Raw genomic sequence first — 20,567 nt, forward strand, 5'->3', positions numbered from 1 at the left:
TCTATGCCCTGTTGGTGGAACTGGTTGACCACTGTGTGAGACAGGATGTTGGACTAGATGGACTATTGGTCCAATCCAGCGGGGCTATTTTTAGGTCCATATTCAACATTTTCTCACAAAAATGGTTCAGGCAATACCGTCACTAAACGTTACACACGGTTACCAAACATTTATCAGTGCATGCTTTTTGTTAAAGGGAAACAGTATTCAAAATTGAATTATATAACTGAGACTGACTGAGCCTCAGAAGACCTTCATGAATTGTTTTTGTATTAAGGCTTCGACATGTTCCATGAGGACATTCATGTCAGCAGCACAGACCGGGTGGCTCGGTTGCTTATTCTTTTCCACTGTCTCTAACAAGCCCCTGTGGACCGGTGGCAAAGGTTTGTAGGAGTTTAACAAGTGAAGCTGGCCTAATGGAGTCTGTTTGATTTCTTCCATTCTCAGTGCCTGGAGGATAGCAGGTGCGAATTTGGAATAATGAGCCGTAGATGAAATGATAACTGGGCAGGTTTTATCTTGCACTCGATCGGCAACTACTTTTGCAACAGCTGTGTGCGGGTCCAAGATGTACCCCGTGGAATTGTACACAGAGTGGATTGCATCCAGGCAGTCCTTCTCAGAGCACCAATCAGCCACCAAGTCTTGCTGAAGCTTTTCAAGGAACTCCTTCTGCAGCTGGAAGTAGTGCTGGTTTTCCAGATCGCTAAAGAGCTGTGCCACCGCTGGCCCGTCGCCATTAGCCATCAGGTGCAAATGTCGCTCGAGGTTGGAAGACTTCAAGATATCTATTGCTGGTGATGAACTTTGCATTAGCTTCCTTCCCCTTAGGTCATACAGCCCTGTCCTTATGAAATCAGTCAATACGTTGTTCTGATTGGAAGCACATATGCACTTTCTTATAGGAATGCCCATTCTTTTTGCATACACAGCTGCTAGTATGTTGCCAAAATTCCCTGTCGGGATACAGACGTCTACAGGACAGCCAAAAGTAATAACGTTTTGATCAACGAGATCAAGGTAAGCTGAAGCATGATAAACCACCTGTGGAAGAAGCCGCGCCCAGTTTATAGAATTTGCTGCACTTAACGCCGTTCCATATTCTGCGGTGAGAAAACCAGTATAATCTGAATTGGAAAACATTTTTTTGATGGCCGACTGGCAAAAATCAAAATCCGATTGGACCCCGACGACTGTTGTATTTTTACCCTGGCAGCCAATCATCTGTATTTTCTGTATTGGGCTGACTCCATTTTCGGGAAAGAAGGTGATCACTGCAATTCTTTGCTTGTCTGTCTCTGTAAGCCTGTTAAAACCATCTAGAACTGCACTTCCTGTGTCACCAGAAGTAGCTACCATGATCAAATAATTGCAGCTTTTGGGAATACAGTATGCAAACAATCGAGGCATTAATTGTAGCGCCAAATCTTTAAATGAAGCCGTTGGTCCATGAAAGAGCTCCAGTAGAAACTGATTGCTGGTTAGATGTCTAACTGGGGCAATTTTAGAACATGTGAAGTTTTGTCCATAGGCAGCCTCAACAATGGCCCACAACTCAGGAACAGGGATATCAGCAGGATGTATGCATCTTTCCAATATAAGCTGAGCTCTTTCCGCATAGGTTGCCCCTAATAAACACTGCCATTCTCCAGCAGTGAATTTTGGAAGTCCCATCAAAGGAACAAAAAGTCCACCATCAGGGGCTAAGCCTTCAACCACAGCATCGCTGAAGAATTTAATGGAGGGCTTCTGCTCACACTTTAGACCTCTGGTTGAAATCAAGCCTTCGGATTCTGAGTCCTGATACCGCTCAACTGCATGAAGCACTTTTTCTGCCACAGCTGTGGCTGTAATCCCATTTTCACAAACAACACGGACATCATACCACTTGTTGTAAAACTGCTTCCTAAACTGAAGTAGGTCTTTCAATGAGGTGCTGGGACCCTGGCCCACAATACGGTCAACTTTCATTAATTCCAGTCGCTCCATTATGCTTTGAGTAGGTACATCTAGATATACTACAATCCCATTCTTCTTCACATGCTGCATACTGGCAACATGCATTGGGTTAGACCCGGTAAGGGAAATGACACTTCCTGATGCTGAAAGGCTTAATAGGGCTTTTCCTTCCTCTTCTAAAAATTGCTCCTTACCAACATCCTTCAGTTTCTCTGACACAGGCATGTTCCACGTTTTTTCAAGGACATCATCATCTACATCTATGAAACAGCAGTCTAGTTTCTGCCCTACAATTTTGCCTACCGTTGTTTTCCCAGCTCCAGGAGGTCCCATTAGAACGATATTCTTGTCTCCAATGAGAGTGCGGATTGACTTCCATGAAAGGGCAAAGGTTCTTGAAAAAAACAACTTTAAGTCAGATGCAGCGGTGTGCCTCATTCGGTTCAGGTACTGATTCCATGCTGCGTGAAACATCTTTGTTGCTTCTAGCCAATTGCACTAGATATTGAAAAGCTTTGAAGAGAGGAGGGGGAAAAGCCAGTTAGCATGGAACAAAGTTAAGCTTTAGTTAAGCTAAGAGAAGCGCGCCTAGCCTCAACCAGGGCCAGGGCTTTCTCTGTCCTGGCCCCCACCTGGTGGAATGAGCTCCCGGGTGAGCTGCGGGCTCTGCAGGAGCTGTCAGCGTTCCGCAGGGTCTGTAAAATGGAGCTCTTCTGCCAGGTCTATGGTTGAGGCTGGGACTGGCAAGGAAAAACATTGCCCCCCTGGGGGGTTTGAAGTAGTCATCATCACCCTCCATCCCCCAATGACCTTGTTCGGGTAGGGGAGAGTGGTATTTTCCGCCATGTTGGGTATTTTTATAGTCTTTTAACGGGGGTTTTAATGAGGGATTTTAAGACTATTGTTACCCACCACGAGCCTGTAGGGAGTGGCGGGAAATAAATCGAATAATAATAATAATAATAATAATAATAAAGTCATTTAACATGCCTATGTAGAAACTTAAATGGACTCCAGTGCGAACTTAAATGGACTTAAGTTGGTGTGAGCTTAAATGGACTCCGAGGAATGGTAGAGGACAGGAAGGCCTGGAGGATCATTGTCCATGGGTTCGCGATGGGTCGGACACGACTTCACACCTAACAACAACAACAATGTAGAAACTTAACGAGGGAGGACAGGTAAGGGATGAGTCAGTGCTTGCATCCCGTCACCCTTTCTTACATGTCTGAGCTAATGCTGATTGCCATTCTAGGGTCAGGAAGGAATATTCCTCCAAGCCAGATTAGTCAAGGATCCCAGGGGTTTTTACCTTCCCCTGGTCACCCCGGGGACGGGGGAAGAGTTCTGAATTTCCTAGATGACCCTTGAAATTACATCTATGTTTCTGATTGTTCTTTACCTCCATCAGGTAAGCAATTTTTTAAAAACAAGATCTCACATCTTTTATAACATATTAGGTTAGATCATTTTCAATACTAGATCAGAATTCTATAGAATTTTGACTTCAACTATCTTTGCACAGAAACTAGCATCTCATCTCTGAAGTGTGTACCTGTTGGAACATTTCTAGTCTCAAAAGTAGCTGTACAGCCAACAATTCATTTCTGGTTTTGTATACATATGATAACACTTTGCAAAGTAAAACTTAATTGTTTTGTACAGGACATCTGTAAAGAGCCTTTTGTGGCGCAGAGTGGTAAGGCAGCGATATGCTGTCTGAATCTGTCTGCCCATGAGGTTGGGAGTTCAATCCCAGCAGCCGGCTCAAGGTTGACTCAGCCTTCCATCCTTCCGAGGTCGGTAAAATGAGTACCCAGCTTGCTGGGGGGTAAACGGTGATGACTGGGGAAGGCACTGGCAAACCACCCCGTATTGAGTCTGCCAAGAAAACGCTAGAGGGCGTCACCCCAAGGGTCAGACATGACTCGGTGCTTGCACAGGGGATACCTTTACCTTTACCTTTACTTACAGGACATCTGTTATCGTGGCTAATGGCCACAACAGAGCAGGATAGGATCTGTTCTAAACCAGCAATAGATAAGTTTTTAAAATCCTCAGTGATTTCTAAATACACACATATGAGCCACTGAGGAGATATATATATATATGTATAATTTATTTAGACTATACTTATTTCTATCATTATTTGGTATATTATGAGTTTTATGTAATTATTTATTGTACCCCTTCCCCCACAGATCTGTGTGCATATATAGTTGCATACCTTAAAATTAAAGTGAATGACAGGGAAACAGGGAAACATGGCCACTGACTTCAGCAGAACTGGAGCTGAACCATAGCACATTATTTAAAAGAAACCAAGGGTGCAATTCATTTCCACTGCAACATCAAAAGGATAGCATTGTACAGCAGAGATTTTCATATACAATCTGCATCAAGCCTCCAGATATACATTCTTCCTTTAAAAACACACAAACACACGACAACTGTATTCCAATTAACAACTAAGGAACAACTTACAGTTACGACAGTGGATCAAGAGTGCCCAGTTATTATTTGGGTAGACATAACAAAAAACAAGCAATATCTGTGAAGAGCTCTTGTCTAGGAACCACATCTGCATGTCACCCCCCCTCCCCCCAATGTAAACGGAATGAAATAAAAGAGAAAGAAGAAGAGAATGAAGCAAATACCGTCCAAGAGACTGATCTCCAGAGGGAACCGGTGAAAAAGCACCGGGGTAAAAAGTGCTCAGCAGCACCGATTAATACACGTTGCCAAGAGTGGATTCACTTTGTTTGCTCAGGGAAGTCAACAGCAGCATCAACATGAAATGTAAACAACACCCAGAGCACACAATTAGGCAACAGAAGACCGGGAAAGCCTTTTGTGAACCCTCTGCTTTTCAAAATTCAAAATATTTTGCTCTGAAGCGACATAATAATACAAATCTTATCTACTAAGCTCAGGCAAGTAAAAGAAAACTATTTTTGAGAGAAAGCTGTCGGTGGTTTAATGGGCTGCAAATTGCCTTGGTGGAAACCTTCAACCATTTGTAAATCACTAGTTATGTGTTAAGAAGATCAAGGCTGCCATTCAAGAAGAGGGCCCCTGCCGAGTTCTGCAACATCACTTAAGGCCACAATTCAAGGGATATTGATGATAATAGTGGGGTGAGAATATTCCCAATTGTTTACATAGTAGGCCACACAATTCAATTAGAAGAACATAAGCAGAAAGATAGGTTTTAAAGCAACCAGCACTTATTTAGCATTAGAGCCTTGTAGGTAAAATTCCCTTTCAAAAATACACGTAGGGGAGGGGGGAGGGCAGTTTTTAGCAGATGGTTTTCAGTTGCTGAAGTATTTTGAGACAGCATAAATCCATTGGCACCACTCTTAATTTTTGTGCAGGGCATAAGTCCGGCTCGACAAACTGAAGCAAGATCTGAATAGATAACCCATTAGAAAGGGCATACATGCATGCTTCTCCAGAAGTATTAATTTTAGTAAAGCTTCATCTAAAAACTCCAATAAATTCTGCCCCCGGATTTTGAGTACTCCATTCTTGCACACACACAGTAATGCAGCGATAATCCTTGTGTTCTGTTGGAGATGGACCTTTTTAAAAAGTCTGCATAATTCCCAACAGCCAATCAGAATGCCTTGGCTCCTCCCACTTTCTTAAAAACACTTGCTACATCCAGGAAAGGTGTCTGTGTGCATCATGGCAACCAAGGGTTGTAGCTGATCAATAAGTTAACATCTTGTTACTCTGAATGCCATTTGCTGCTGAGCAACTGATTATTACTAGTCATTTGTACTATGCTTTTCATTTAAGCTTTTAAAGTTTGCATCAATGTAGTCTGCTTAACAGTGTTATTTTACTTTGTATGAGGGTTAAGTGTGGTTTATGTATTTAAAATTGCTTCCTTTTACAAGCCAAAATGTTATTTATAAGCTCAAATATAAATAAAAATATTAGGTCACAATGATTACCCAGGTACAAATAACTGACCTGAGCTATGGGCTGCAGAGCTATTATTTCTCAAGGGGCAGCTTGTATGTCTGTAGCAAATCCCAGTTTTCACTTCAAAAACCTAGGTTTAGACTCTGTGGAGAGGTGACAGATGACCCATGATACCAGCAATCAGGTCAGAAGGCACAATATAAATGCCACAGTGCATATACTACTGCTAACTCAAAGCGGAATCATGTCAGTGCAATCTAAGAGAACTTCCCTGGAGATGCAGCATATATACTTACCAAATGAATTAAATAACTTTGCAGAAAATGGTTTTTCTAAAAGCCACATATTTCATTAGTCTAGCCCCACACTCCCATACCAATCTAGGAGAACACGTGACACACATTCCAGTAGATAAGACTCCCACAAAGGCACTGCTGCAACTGATCAAGTAATTCCCCCAGCTAAGGGTAAACGGTAATGACTGGGGAAGGCACTGGCAAACCACCCCGTTTTGAGTCTGTCATGAAAACGCTAGAGGGCATCACCCCAAGGGTTAGACATGACCCAGTGCTTGCACAGGGGATACCTTTACCTTTAAGCCACAGGCAATCCACTAATGCATGCCATATTATTTTTACAATGGATATTTTATCAGTTTTTGTTTCAAGAGTCACCAAACCTGTCCAGTTTGCCCTCAACTATGACATACTTGACTCCTGCCTTCCTGATAAGAGAATTGCTATTCTGTGTCATACTGCTACACACATACATGTACACATGAGGCTGCCATACTGAGTGAGACCCTTTGTCTATCAAGGTCAGTATTATCTACCCTGACTGGCAGCAGCTCTCCAGAGCCTCAGGGAGTGAACTTTCACATCACCTGTCTGATCCTTTTAACTGGAGATGCTGGGGATTGAATTTTCTGCAAATCAGATGCTCTACCTCTGAGCTGCTGACATGTTCATGTGCTACTAACATTTATGGTTATCAATTTGCTTCAAAACTAATCTTCGTTATTTAACAGCAGCATGCAAACTAGAACTTAAAATGCAAACATGGAAGTGGCATAATAAAATACATAAAACACTTCCATGATGCAAGAGTTAAATGGGAGAACAGGAGCCATACAGCTTAGAAATTCTGACCTCAATTCAAAATGGAACACGATAGCCAAGAAATGGGCCTGCCCATGGCAAGATTTCAGATTCCCAGGTCTCCAGATATGTTCAAAATTCAAAACCAGAGTTTCAAACCAGAGGACATTTCAGAGCTGCGAAAGGAATGAGACCAGGGTGGAAGGAATGGTGATCTTGTGTTGGCTTGTCAGATGAATTTTTAGCTGTGGGATTTCTGGAGTTCTATTCTGTTTATTTATTTATTTATATACAGCCCTTCCCTATGGCTCTGGGCAATTTACACTGAATGTTGCAGAATGCTTACATGGAATATTATAACAATGCAATAACAATCATAACACAAGTTGGTATAACATAGTCATAACAGAACATGACAGCCCGAACTAGGCACATACATTTAACAATGCAATGCTGATTCCCTTAAAATTAGGATGTAGCAAAAAGAGACAGCATTGTGTTTGAAAGGCCAAACCTTGCAGCTTTGGATAAGGAAAGCTGCATGAGTTGCAGCTGCTGTAGTCGTAGTAAAGGTGTGGGAGAAGCAAAAGGAGAGTAAAGGGAGCAGGTGGTGATGTCACTTTCAGGGGACAAGACAGAGGTGTGGCCTGCTGACATCACTTCCAGGGGGCCTTGCAGCTTGAAGATTTGTTTCAGGGGCTCCTCCACAGTCAAAAGAGCCTTAAGGGAGAGCGTTATACAAATATAATTAAATAAATAAAAGGTGCTCCAAAGGATCTCAGCGCCCTCCATTTTGGTCTTGCTACAACAGACTCCACACTGCTCCTCTGGAATAAAGATTAGCAAAGGCGGCCAACCCACTCCTCTCAAATGAGAGCAACGCCAGGGACCCGGTAAAGGAGCGGAGGCAGGCGAGAGGATACGCCTCCCCCACCCCAGCGAGCCCTCGCCTCCCACAGACACAGCCCCGCCATTACTCCACCATCGACTTACTAACCAGCCTTACCCACTCACGCATGCGCGTTCCCCGCCTCTCGCTCTCTTCTAGCGGGCTGTAGGGGGTTGCTGCGCCTGCGCGTCGTTCTTTCCCTTCCCCCCCCTCGCCACCTTCATTGTTTTCCTTGCTCCGGAAGTGACGCCACAAAGCCGCGTTTCGCTTCCACACCTGCGGATGTTGCCAAGCAGTGGTCTCCCGGGGCAACCAAACAGTAGGCGCGGTTGCCATTCATTGTAAGCCGTCGTCGTTGCGGGAAGGTTCGGAGGAGAGCGGAGAGAGAGCCGAGCAGCGGACCTGGCTGGAGAATTGGGGGGAGATTCACACGGGGTTTCTGTGGAGACACGTGTCCAGGAGATTGTCGGAACGGTCTTGTACCTGGTTCTGGACTCCATTCAAGGAGGGCGTTTCCACTGGAGAACCCCCCTCTACATCCAGCGTGTGGCCAAACAAACCTGCTTCGTTCGTTGTTAATAAAAAAGAGGAAAGAAACGGGGAGGGACAGAAAGGACTAGTGTTAATTTCAGAGGGGAGACGCGCTAGTTTGGAACAGCAAGGTAAGCGTGTATAATATACAGGTTAGATTAGAAGAAGAGTTGGTTCTTATATACCGCTTTACCCGAAGGAGTCTCAAAGTGGCTTACAATCGTCTTCCTCTCCCCGAGGCTGAGGGAGGTGATAGATTCAGGTGGGCAGCCACGTTGGGCTGAAGGAGCACAACAAAATTTGAGTCTAATGTCACCTTTAAGACCAAAAAGGTATTTATTTTGTGGGGATGCTTCCCGGGTTGGGTGGAGACGGATGGGGCAAGCAGCTAGTGTCCTTTAATTATTTCTTTTCAAACTGGGAAAGTGTCTGCCATTAATTACTAAGACATGATTTCTCTAAAAGACTGGTTGCCTTTTAAAGCAAAGAATTATCATCATACTGTGTAATTTGGATGTTATGACACAGTTCACTTACTTGCTACTAGTTTACTTTTGCCTTATGCCTGTGCTCTTATGGTCCTTGTTCCATTGTCTGAGGAAGAGTGCATGTGCTCAGAAGCTCACGCCTTGAATAACTTTTTGTTGGTCTTAAAGGTGCTGTTGGATTCAAATTTTAAGTTAAATGAATTGTTTGTTATAGATGTACCAAAAATGGGATTAAACTATTGAACCATGAGTTTATGTGGTAAACTGCCCTGAGCCACGAGGGAGGGCAATTCTTTTAAAAAGAATTCAACCAGAAGACTCACAAGACTAACATGGTTTGTTCCAGCTGTTGTGAGTCAAACTGACAAAGTGATCTGGGATAGTGCAGCTAGAACAAAGGTTACTTTTTAAGGGAAGGAAGCATGTGAGTGAGAATCTGAAGGGAAGGAATTTAATCATCTGTGCCATTTTTGATTCAATTGCCTGCAGGACGTTGCTGTTGGAAAGATGTCTGCCTTGCTGGTCGAGGAGAGCATTTACAATCTAATACCGCCGGTTCCATGCAAGCCTTTCAAGCCACCTAGGTAGGGGGATACAACATTTCCCTTAGGGGCCATTTTGATGAAGCTTTGTATTTGTCGTTGAGAGATGCACACTTCATTACAAATTATCCTGTCATGTTGACAGAAAAGGAATTTAGAATCTCTTGTCACACAACAGCAATTGAAAAGATGGGAGGTATCAGTGGCGTTCATCAGGAAAAACAGGCTTCTTTGGGTAAAATAAACTGGCAGCACCTTAAAGGCTGATCAGGTTTTATTTCACTTGTGAGAATTAAAAGTGTTATAAGACTCTAGTTTTTCTGGCTAAGGAACTCGGATTGCTAATTTACGAGAACTATCTGGATGCTGGATCCGTTACAGAGAATGTTAAGGAGCATCTCAAATTTTACTGCTGGTTTCTTTTGTGTGTCAGGAGAACAAAGTAAAAAAGGATGGCTGCCAGCCCTGCATGCAGTATAGTGCAATCCTAAAAAAATGGTTCCACTCTTAGCTGCTTAGCAAGCAGCTGAGAACATAAGAAATGCTAGCTGAACTGTCTAAAACAATGAGAGGTTGCATTGGATGACACAGTCTTACAGTCATGAAATCCCAGGCCTTAGCTCAAGTGTGTTCTATGGTACTGTCCGTTAGCAATCATAATTGAGGCTTTAAACCATCATAATCCAAGCCTGCCTTTCTCTCTAAATTCTTAGGCCACCTGTAAGGTTTCTGGCTAGAACCCTCTAGATAATTACAGTATTTGCTGGCGTATAAGACTACTTTTCCCCCCTGAAAAACATGCCTCCAAGTGGGGGGGGGGTCATCCTATACGCCAGGTGCACTTCAGTTGGGATAGACGGAGCTGCCCATACTGGCCCATAGTACTGTAATGTAATGTAACAAACTCTATATTTTGAGTGGAAATGTTGGGGGGTCGTCTTATACGCCCAGTCGTATTATACGCCGGCAAATACGGTACCTCTCTTGACTCTACCTCTACCATGCTCAAGTAAAGCAAATTCTGCATTTTGGTCTGAGGCCTGTAGACTGAGAGGTCCAATTACTAACACCTACAAGATGGAACTGATTAGTTACTACACACATGACCCCTTGAGGGGAGGAATCAGGAGTGTTTTGCCTCACAAGTTCTCAAACTGACTGAACATTAGTCAAATATATAATAGTGTTTTTCAAGCATAAGTTAGTATAGAGTAGCATTGTTCACCCAAATATCACCTTTTTATTCCCCTGAGTATTCTACTGTTTTATGTTGTGGGAAGGCATCAGACTCATGCCTTGTTGGCCACTGTGTGTGACAGGGTGCTAGATGAGATGGACCATCAGTCTGATTCAACAGGGCTTTTCTTGTGTTCTTAATTTTAGATCTCTTGAATTTTAGATCACATACACAATAAATTCATAGAAAAAAATAGTTTGACTTTTTATTATTGCAATATCTTCTTTTCATTAAAGATACGTATCAAAACTGAATCCATATGTGAAACATACAATAGAACAGAGCAAATCTCAGTGGAAGACCATTGGACCAGCAAAAGTCAATGTACCTTCTCCAAAAGACTTCCTTCAGAAACATTCAAGGGAACCAAAACTACCAAAGAGTATGTTTTGAACGTAATATCCGAAGGCATTTTTATTTCAAGTTGGTATTATTTGTTTACTTAGACCAGGGGTAGTCAAACTGCGGCCCTCCAGATGTCCATGGACTACAATTCCCATGAGCCCCTGCCAGCGAATGCAGCGAATTGTAGTCCATGGACATCTGGAGGGCCGCAGTTTGACTACCCCTGACTTAGACGGTGTGTGTGCCATTTTACCAATATGTGTTCAAAGTAATTAAAACAAGAAAAATAACATAGGAACACTATCAGTAGGATCATAATTGGAGTAATCATAGCATCATAATTGGAATTTTCAGCCCAGGAAAGGATGCAGCTGGCTAGCCAATCAAAGCTGGGCAGGGCTTTCAGCCACAGCTGCCACGTGATTGTGCAACAGTAGGCCAAAGGTCCAGGATCATCTCTAAGCTACCAACCTATTCCTGCAAGGGGAATGAGCCCCATCTGGAACATGGAACACCTTAAATCCTGGGTCAGACCTTTTGCCCACCAGTAACCTTTCTATTTCATCACAGTTAAGGTTAGTTTATTACCCTGCAACCCCTACCCCAAAACAGCTTCCTGACTGTAGTGTAGGATTTCTGGGATCAGCTAAAAGTGTGAGGTGGAGCTCAGTGTCACCTGGTTGACAACGCAGCCCAAATCTGTGGATAAACTTGTCCAGCAGTTTCATGGACATATTGAAAAGTATTGGATACCAGGTAGAACCTCACAGGACCCCAGTGGCCAAGCAGCAGTCACCTGGTCCCACCTTTTGAAACCTGCCTTCCAGGTAAGACTGGAACCCCTGCAAAACAGTCCTTCCCAGAATTAACCCTGAAAGGCAGAAGTATACCCTGACAGATGGTATCGAAAGCTACTGAGAGGTCCAAGAGAGGGTATTGTGTTATTGTTGTTGGCAGAGTTTAAATATGCATGAGCGTGGTGTATGAGGATGCTTAAAATAGTGAACTAGTTTTATTCAGAAGAGAAACAACTCATGGAAAGGAGCGAGAGATCTAACTAACGGTTCTAACTTTTGCCTACCATTGGTCAATCTGTTCAGCTCCTATTCTGGAGACAACAGGGAGGAAGTGTACTCAGGAGCGGGAATCCTCCAAAGGGCCAATCAGGACACAGAAGGAAGCTATTTGAAAATTATCAGGACATTCTTAATATAACTGTGCTAAAAACATATCTCCTCATACCCCCTGCAGGATATTTTTTTTCTTATGCTGTCAAATCACGTACATCATGGAGCTTGCCAAACTCCCTCAATTATTGCGAGATCCATAAGTTTGCCTTTTGGCCTGCACAAATATTGTTTATATGTTCCTGACCTAGTTCACAGCAACACGGTTCAACCCTGTTTTTGGACAGGACAGGGTCACTTTCTGATCTGAGGCTATTAGCTGTCTCTTGTGGCCCATCACTGGTTACACCTGTTGCTTCCAATAATCATGTCCTATATGAGGCCATAGTGTCATAAGTAAGCATGTTGTTCCATGCCAAAGGGGCAGCGGAGGAAAAAGAGGGCAATGATAACTAGCAGGCTGGAACATATCATGAGCCTGATGGAGGTAATATTTGGTGTCTGAGAGCCAATAACCTGAAGCTCAGACCAGACTGGACTGAAGACCTGTTGATCGGTAGAGAAGTTACTTGAGGAGTCAGCCTTCCTGCAGGGGGTTCCATTCTCCCTGAAGGACCATTTTCGTAGGTTAGGTGTGAATTATCTGAACTGTCTGCCTGTTTCCGGGCACAATTCAGATTGTTGGTTCTTACCTTTGTGGCCTCCTGCATTTTGCTTCCACAGTACTCCTCCCAGTCCATGTTGAGATCCTCTTGCAGCCAGTGGTGACCAGAGAGGGTTTTTTCAATGATGGCACCTCTACCCCCCCCCCCCCCACCAGAGGCTTACCTAACTCATCTCCTCATTTACAATCCAGGTCAAAAGATTATAACCCAGGCTTGTAAATAAAGGGTTTAATCTAATTGCTTTACAGTTTGCTTCTAGCCTGAGGACTATTATGAGAATCAACTTGGATGCTAATATACTCTAGGTTTCTAATATGCTTTTATAATTCTTATTGACTGCATTTCGTTAATTTTAAGAACATCATGATTATATCTTGTAAGCCACCCCAAGCAGGTTTCTGAAGAAGTGGCATGTTAATGTTCTACATTAATAAGTCAAATTCTGAATAGAGGCTGGGTAAAGCTTGTTGAGAAAAAGTGCTATAAATGTTTCATTTTTCTGCTTTAACAAAAAAAGATACCTGGGATACTGGAAAAATATGTACTTACTGCAAGTGTATTGCTGTTTATCCAAAAACAGGGAAAAGAGATCAAGCGGGAAAGAAAACCGTACAATTAAGTGTTCCTCACAGAACAGATCATCCCATTATGGGTATTCAGAGTCATAAGAATTTCATAAACACAAATGCTGCAAATGTTATCATGGGAGTGCCTAAGAAGCCGGTACCACTTTGTGTCGACAAGTACCAAGGAGACAAGTTTCTCCTTGAAACTTCAGGACTTGTTCCAAGATACTTGAAAAAAAAGGTACGTTTTGCAAATGGTTGTTAAATTCATAGAGCTGAGGAAGATTTTTGACCTGAGACATGATCAATAACCCTTTGAACTTAACATCTTGATTGTATATTTAAGAAGTTATGGTGAGCTGCATGAAGAAGAAGAAGGGTTCCTCTGTGCAAAATGTCAATGAAATTTTTGTCAAATCAGAGACATGTTCATGCAGACATTCACTTAGACTACAGCCAGATAGGTTTTCCAATAGATGTGACCCTTGCAGTTTGGTAAGGGAGTGGGGGGGCCTTGGAAAGACTCTGAACTGTCTTAAGAAAAGTAAATTATTTCAACATTTATATTAAACATGAAGTTAATTTTTTATGTGTGTGAACCTTTTTTTTTTTTGCAGGATTATGGTGTTACTCCGGAATATGTAATTAGGCGAAACGAAGAAGCAAAGAGAGCCCAGGAGGCGTATGATGCCTATGTGAAGAAGACACTTAGAGAAAGAGCCATGAAACGGCTCACTGACGAAGAGAGGGAGGAACTCCTTGATGTATGTGGGCTGGCTTGATTGGTTGCTTCAAGAATACAGACAGACAGAAATAGGAAAGGAATTTTTAAAGTATTAGAATAGAATGGGTGGATTTTTTCACTAGATGGAGCTCCTGAATTAGTTGTATGTAGGACTGAGCAGCCCATGGAATATGGCTGAAATTTTAAGCAATTAGCATGCACGTTAATTTGAAAAGATGGATTCTATCTCATTATTCTCTTTGTTTTTAGATGTGCATTAGTAGGCCTCCATGGAATATCCTCAGATAGCAAATGTTTTGTCCCTGCTTTTTGAAAAAATACTCAGTGACATGCTACTTCAATGCTTTTTTTGTGTCGCTAGGGTGGGCTCATGTCTATTTTTGCAGAATGTTGCTACATGTTTATATGGCCATCACATTAACTGTTTCTTTCCTGTAATTCATATAGGGACTTAAGAAGAACTGGGAACATGTTCATCAGGCATTCCAAAGCCTTTCGGTAGAAATTGATACATTACCAAAGAAACTTAACAAAGAAAGACTGGAATTGCAGATGAAACAGTTGGAACATGACATTAGTACCATAGAGAAACATAAAGTGATTTACATTGCAAACAAATAAGGAAATTTTTTTACAGAACATTAATTTTTTTGGCCAGAGATGAAAATGAAGATGCTTTCCATAGAAGAGAAAAACGTCTGTTTACTCAACAATAGGAAAAGTAACCTATTTCAGAAACTGTTAGAACTTTACCATGTTTCATATTTTCAAGATTGTAAAATACGCATAATGTGCCTTTTTAAAAATAGAGACCTATTTTTCCCTTTTAATGTTTTAAATTAGGTATATAATGTAAAAAGTTTCAAATGTCATAATATGTAACATCTGTAATAATTTGAGTAGATGAATGAATAAAAAGGCAGAGGGAAAGATTTGGGGGATAGTTAATAAAGTGCAGTTGACATTTAAGTTAAAGAAAAAAGTTCCTTCTCTGTGTAGTTATTCTACATTGTATATTTTAGTTAATCATCCATTCATTCATTTAAAGGTAAGGATGCCACTGTTCATTTCTTCCCAAGAGGTGAAAAGAGGCAGCAGGTCAAACATGTTCATATGTAAATTCATGGGAAAGTCAAAGTAGGAACAACATGTGCCTTTTGTACAGTTAAAGTCAATACCATCCTTATCCATCCATGGTTCCTCTATATTTTTGTGAAACAGCCTGGGAGGTGGGACGTGTCCTGCTGTCCAAGTTGGAATAGGGCCAATCAGGGTGCAGCCTGGCTGCACCCTGATTGGCTCCGCCCCTGCAGCTCCCGTCCTCTGTCCCTGGACTCTAGCTTCTTTGCTCAGTGCCTGGAGCCAGCAGCTGGTAAGGGAAGAGGGCCCTGGGCAAAGGGTCCTGATGGAGGGCTCGCTAATGAGGGCCTCTTGGCCTGCTAAGCAGGGCCTGGTAATGAGCTCTGTCCCTGGCCTGCTAACAAGCTGGTCAGCCGCCGCCGCCTGCCCCACTTGATCTGGCTGCAAGCTGCGGCCCAATGCCATCTTAAGCTGCCTGGCCAGGGCCCAGAGGAGGGGGCCCGTTCTTAGGAACAGGCTTTGAAGCTAGTTCTTACATACTACAAATAATACTTATTTCTTTTATTCAACAAGATTTATGTCCTGTCTCTGCCAACATCAGACCTACCACGGCAGAAAGGACTCTCGTATGATGCTGGCAGATGGCAACAGAAGAAGACAGACAAGTCTGCGTTGCCACTTGCCAAATTTCAGCAGGTGGGACCACCCAAAGCAGAACTCCCAACATGATCATAGTGGTAGGGTGGGCTCATAAGGGAGAGGGAATCCTCCAGTTTTGTTGGTCCCAAATCACATAGAGCTTTGAAGGTCAGCACCTTGAATCATGCCTAGAAACACACTGGCAGCCAGTGTAGATGGACTGGAGTGCTTGGGTCCCTGCAACCCACTCCGGTCAACATTCTGGCTGCAATCTTCTGAACGCTTTTTAAGGACAGCCTCACACCAATCACACTGCAGTAATCTACTGTTTCAATGTGACAACTGTCATTGTTTTTATAATTGTTGTTACCTGCGCCTTTGGGGCAGGTTACAATGTAAATTATTAAATTAATATATTATTATTAATGGTAACATATCAGATGTAACTAGGGCATGTGCCACACTGGCCAACTCTTTTCTGCACAGAAAAAGCTGCAGCTGGCTAGCCAGTCAAAGTTGGCAGAAGGCACTCCTGAACACAGCTGCACCTGCTTATCCTGTAGTAGGCCTTGATCTTGGAGCATTCTGAGACTAGGAGTCTGTTCTTTCAAAGGGAGAATGGATGGCACCTCGTCCTGGGTCAGCCTCCTTTAAGGCATTATATGCATGATTAAACCCCTTCATGGCCTCTCCCTCTCTGGTTTGCAGCTTGTCGTCGGTCTCACTTGCTGGGTCACAAGTTCCTATAGAGATTCCACTATTTTATCTGCCTGCAAGTGTGGAGTGAGGGTGCTGTGGCACATCTCTCATTGCATGCACGCTGAGAGGCACATAAGGCTGGTGTGGTGTCGTCTCTCAGTGGCACACAGGATTTCTTCACGGCTCTGACTCGATTTCTTCCTTATGACGGTATACCTCACGATACTCAGTTTGTGTTTTCTGCCCTCCTTAGCCAGCTGCATCCACGCCTCAATGACACTGAGAGCTTAGCTAAGGTTCCCCCTTTTCTGTCATGCAACTCTGGTGTCAAGTGTTCACAGCTCAGTTGCTCCCATACTGATGAGTCTCAGGACTGGGAAAAGTTGGAGACTACTGTTCAGCTGCTTAATTTAACATTGGGCTTCTCCATTTCAGACATTCGGCATCCTGGTGACCCTGTGGGGTTTTCAACACAAGAGATGTTCAGAGATGGTTTGCCATAGTCTAGCCTCTGTAGAACAGCCCTGGACTTTCTTGGTGGCCTACTCTGCCTACCTTCCAAGATCTGTTAAAATGAGGCTAACCTGGGCCATACGAATTAGGGCTAGGGTTGGGTGCTTCCATGACTGAAGCACCCAATCCTAAGGGCTTCACAATGGGTATAAGAGTAAAAAACACCTTCAGGAAGCTCTATGTCTCCAGCGATGACTGATCCCAGTGCTACTAAGAAAGACCCCTCTTTGCCATTATATTGTACTGCCTCAGCTCTAGCAGGCCAGGTGTCCAACATCTTAATGCTGTACAGCTGGTTATTCGGCAAACACAACTTTCAGTGCATCAAGCATATGTAGAAGAAGAAGAAGAAGAAGAAGAAGAGTTGGTTCTTATATGCCGCTTTTCCCTACCTGAAGGAGGCTCAAAGCAGCTTACAGTCGCCTTCTCATTCCTCTCCCCACAACAGACACCCTGTGGGGTGGGTGAGGCTGAGAGAGCGCTGATATCACTGCCCGGTCAGAACAGCTTTATCAGTTCCGTGGCGAGCCCAAGGTCACCCAGCTGGCTGCATGTGGGGGAGCGCAGAATCGAACCTGGCATGCCAGATTAGAAGTCTGCATTCCTAACCACTACACCAAACTGGCTCTGTACACATGTAGAGATGTGTACAGGTGTGCCATGCCCTCACCCCACCAAAGTAGCAGCTCTTACCGAGTAGCTCAGAGAAAAGATTTGGTCCAATTCCTGATAACACATGGCTGGGATAGAGAGTTAAGCTTGGCACATCACAAGGAGCATTCCAAGGAAGGCCTACTGAGACAAGATGTGACTCTGTAGCTGGTGCCCCTGCTAGCATGGATCAACATCTGGAGGAGACATCTCTCCATTTAAACCAGATGTGTGTTTTTTCATGAGGGTCACCAGCTCGATTGATTGCCAAAGAAAAATGCTTTAATGGAAACCATTCGAGCTGTAGACACAAGGAAAACATTCTTATTCCATTCTCTCTCTCCAGGAAGTTTGTCAAAATACATTTAGAGAATCCTAAGAATGTCACTGTATATTTACAAGGGATGAGAAGTGCCAGCAGTTGGAACTGGGGTGTTTCTGAACTGGCTCATGACAGAATGGCAAAAGGAACAAGGGTAAACAAACACAGTTATTTCCTTAGGATTGTTCCTTTATTAGAAGGAACAGAAAAACAAGAACAAATGTCACCTTATTTTTTTGTGCAGCAATCTGTTCTCATTGCGTTTTGGCACATCGTGGTTGCCAATGGCAATGAAGCCGCCTTGGACAGTCAATCGCTCCTACAGGCAGCGCTCCAAGATTTCTGGTGTGGTTCTTTTCCGAGCCCTTTTTTTGAAGATTGACCGTGATATGACCTGCACCCATTTCTGCTTAATCATCTCTGAACTGTAACAAGTGAAGATTCCTCCATACGCATACACAGGAAACTATAATGTCAAGGAAAACATTTGTCTGCCAGTTTTCCATATGCAGGAATGGGGGGGGGGGCTGATACATGAAGAAGCATTTGGCCATGTGATGCAGCGCAGACATGCTTTGGGTAACTTCATACGAACTGGGATGGTGCAGAGGTCTCTCCAAAGAAGTAATCATGACAAGTAATCAAAGCAAGTTATGCCCAAGCAGGGCATAATCGGTTCCAAAGCTCTTCTGGAGAGCGGCATAAAGAACAGTTTATTATTTATTATATTTATATACCACCCTCCCCAGAGAGGGAGATTTAATTTATATATGTATGTATATATACATGTATATGTGTGCTCCAAGCAATATATTTATGGTGTGTGTACCATAAATAAAATGGGTAAGGAGTAGTGCAAGGTGTTGCGCTCACTGTGCACCCAATTGGCCATCTGTCTAACAAATGGCCAATCGGGTGGCCTCTCCCTCCCCTGGTTGCATCCCCTCCAACTTCTTTCACGTAGAAGTGCCAGCCCAGAGGTGAGCCAGCTGGTGAACGAACTGGGAGGGAGGGTTGGGGGGCCTGGGCCCACAGTGTGGGGCGGAGTCGACCAGGTGGTGGCTGGGGCCTGCGAGGGAGAGGAGCCCAGTCCTGGCCTCCCTCACATGAGGGAGGGGCATTGTTGCTGAGATCCACAGAGTAGAGTGGGGAGGGGGAATAAATCCAAGAGGCAATCTCTGCTGATACAAGTTAGGGCTTTCCATTTAAGGGAAGCCTTGCAACCTGGGAATGAGGAAGCCTTTGAACTGATGCCCTGGCCAATCAGGGCTTTTCTACAACATTGGAGGCTCGCCAGCAAGTTATTTCGGGAAAAGCAGACAGCTGCATGCTTACTGATGGCGATTTTTCAAATATCAAGGGTTATATCCACTCCAGGATTCTGCGGGGGAAAGGTAGGGTCACTCCGGATCAATCATGCTTGTTGCAGAGGGAAAATTTAAATCACCCAAAATAAAAATGGAAATCGCATTCAGTGTAGATGGGAAGGATTGAATCGACCTGGGATTGGAATAAAATCTCTGTGCAGATTCAGCCTAGGTTCTGGCTATAGCTGAGCAACTGCTCTGGAGTTTTCTTTCCTCCATTTGATAGTGAAGCTGCCCCTCATGCAGGCTAATCCCCTGTGGGATAGTGCGCTCTAAGAGCCCCACAAAGGGGAACTGTCTGGTCAGCCAGGCCCTGGGGCTCCTCTAGCCCATTTGGGAAATACAGCTAAGTTGGCACCATTTAAAAATGCTGTGCCATCTGTGCCTTTAAAAGCTGTACAAATAGCAGCTATGAACAGGAACGGTGCTTCTCGCAGTGCTGAAAAGCGGCCAGGATTACATTCCCGGTGCTGAGACGATTGTTCCTTCCCATTTCTGCTTTTGCTCAGATTTATTTATGTCATTTCCTGACATAAGAGCCTCATGAGGGATTACATAATCTAAGGCACTACAATCAATAGTGCAGACATCTAAACAACGTAACAAGCCTAGGACTAGAGAAATCTGAAATGAGGCATCAATATTAAATGTGGCACATTAAACGGTTATTACAAAAGTCGAAATATAATGCAAAGATAAAGCAATTAGTGTATTAGTAGTGTCTGCTATAGTCCCCTTCTCTCTATTGAAACTTCAGACCTGTTCCTTTTTTTTTTTAAAGGCCCTGAACGATCTTCTTTTGTGGAAGGCATAGTCAAATCAAAAGCTGGCCTGCGAACTTCAAATTCCCCTACCCAAATCATATTCGATCTGAGCGTGCCTCAGCCAGCCTCACTTTCCCCTGGACACAGAATCTTTGCGGGGGTGGCAGCCCAGGTCCAAGCAGGGACTGTTTAGTCCCATGGGGAAAGCGTCCGCCTCTGCCGGCACCCAATGTTTAAGCACGCCTCGTTTTCGGAATATCGGCCTCTCTTGCAGAATGCAGCCCGATCCAGCCCTCAACAGCCAGCCAGCAGCAGCTCTTCCCTTGGAGCGCGCCCTTTCCGCCGGTAGACGGTGGCGGCGCTTTCCACGCTCGCCCATTCACCCTTCTCTTCCCTCCCCATGTG

General features: G+C 43.7%; 2 protein-coding genes across 7 annotated transcripts; one reads left to right on the top strand and one right to left on the bottom strand.

Moving 5' to 3' along the window:
- Positions 1-237: 237 nt before the first annotated feature.
- On the bottom strand, positions 238-8,113 carry THNSL1 (threonine synthase like 1). Of its 5 annotated transcripts, none has more exons than XM_077304408.1 (3): positions 7,999-8,068; positions 4,620-7,168; positions 238-2,475 (listed from the first exon to the last, which is right to left on the bottom strand). In XM_077304408.1, exon 3 carries the CDS (start codon positions 2,434-2,436, stop codon positions 244-246), a length of 2,193 nt encoding a protein of 730 aa, XP_077160523.1. In that variant the 5' UTR covers positions 2,437-2,475; positions 4,620-7,168; positions 7,999-8,068; the 3' UTR covers positions 238-243. The 5 variants fall into 5 exon arrangements, with proteins under 5 accessions (XP_077160523.1, XP_077160525.1, XP_077160524.1 ...); XM_077304410.1 differs by having other exon boundaries at positions 4,620-4,718; positions 7,999-8,013; XM_077304409.1 differs by lacking the exon at positions 7,999-8,068 and having other exon boundaries at positions 4,620-6,038; positions 7,044-7,987.
- ENKUR (enkurin, TRPC channel interacting protein) lies at positions 8,080-15,068 on the top strand. Of its 2 annotated transcripts, none has more exons than XM_077304413.1 (6): positions 8,080-8,222; positions 9,390-9,484; positions 10,916-11,061; positions 13,397-13,623; positions 14,000-14,146; positions 14,575-15,068. In XM_077304413.1, exons 2-6 carry the CDS (start codon positions 9,408-9,410, stop codon positions 14,746-14,748), a joined length of 771 nt encoding a protein of 256 aa, XP_077160528.1. In that variant the 5' UTR covers positions 8,080-8,222; positions 9,390-9,407; the 3' UTR covers positions 14,749-15,068. The 2 variants fall into 2 exon arrangements, with proteins under 2 accessions (XP_077160528.1, XP_077160527.1); XM_077304412.1 differs by having other exon boundaries at positions 8,123-8,543; positions 14,575-15,067.
- The last annotated feature ends 5,499 nt before the right edge of the window (positions 15,069-20,567 follow it).

The sequence above is a fragment of the Paroedura picta genome, chromosome 11 (assembly GCF_049243985.1).
Source record: "Paroedura picta isolate Pp20150507F chromosome 11, Ppicta_v3.0, whole genome shotgun sequence".
In the NCBI taxonomy this organism is placed as follows: Eukaryota; Metazoa; Chordata; class Lepidosauria; order Squamata; family Gekkonidae; genus Paroedura; species Paroedura picta.

Bases quoted from the DNA above. Each gene is read 5' to 3' on its own strand.
- THNSL1 (XM_077304407.1), bottom strand. From the start codon at position 2,436: ATGTTTCACGCAGCATGGAATCAGTACCTGAACCGAATGAGGCACACC.
- ENKUR (XM_077304413.1), top strand. From the start codon at position 9,408: ATGTCTGCCTTGCTGGTCGAGGAGAGCATTTACAATCTAATACCGCCG. The intron at 11,062-13,396 runs GTATGTTTTGAA...ATCCAAAAACAG, and splicing joins GGAACCAAAACTACCAAAGA to GGAAAAGAGATCAAGCGGGA. The intron at 14,147-14,574 runs GTATGTGGGCTG...TAATTCATATAG, and splicing joins AGAGGGAGGAACTCCTTGAT to GGACTTAAGAAGAACTGGGA.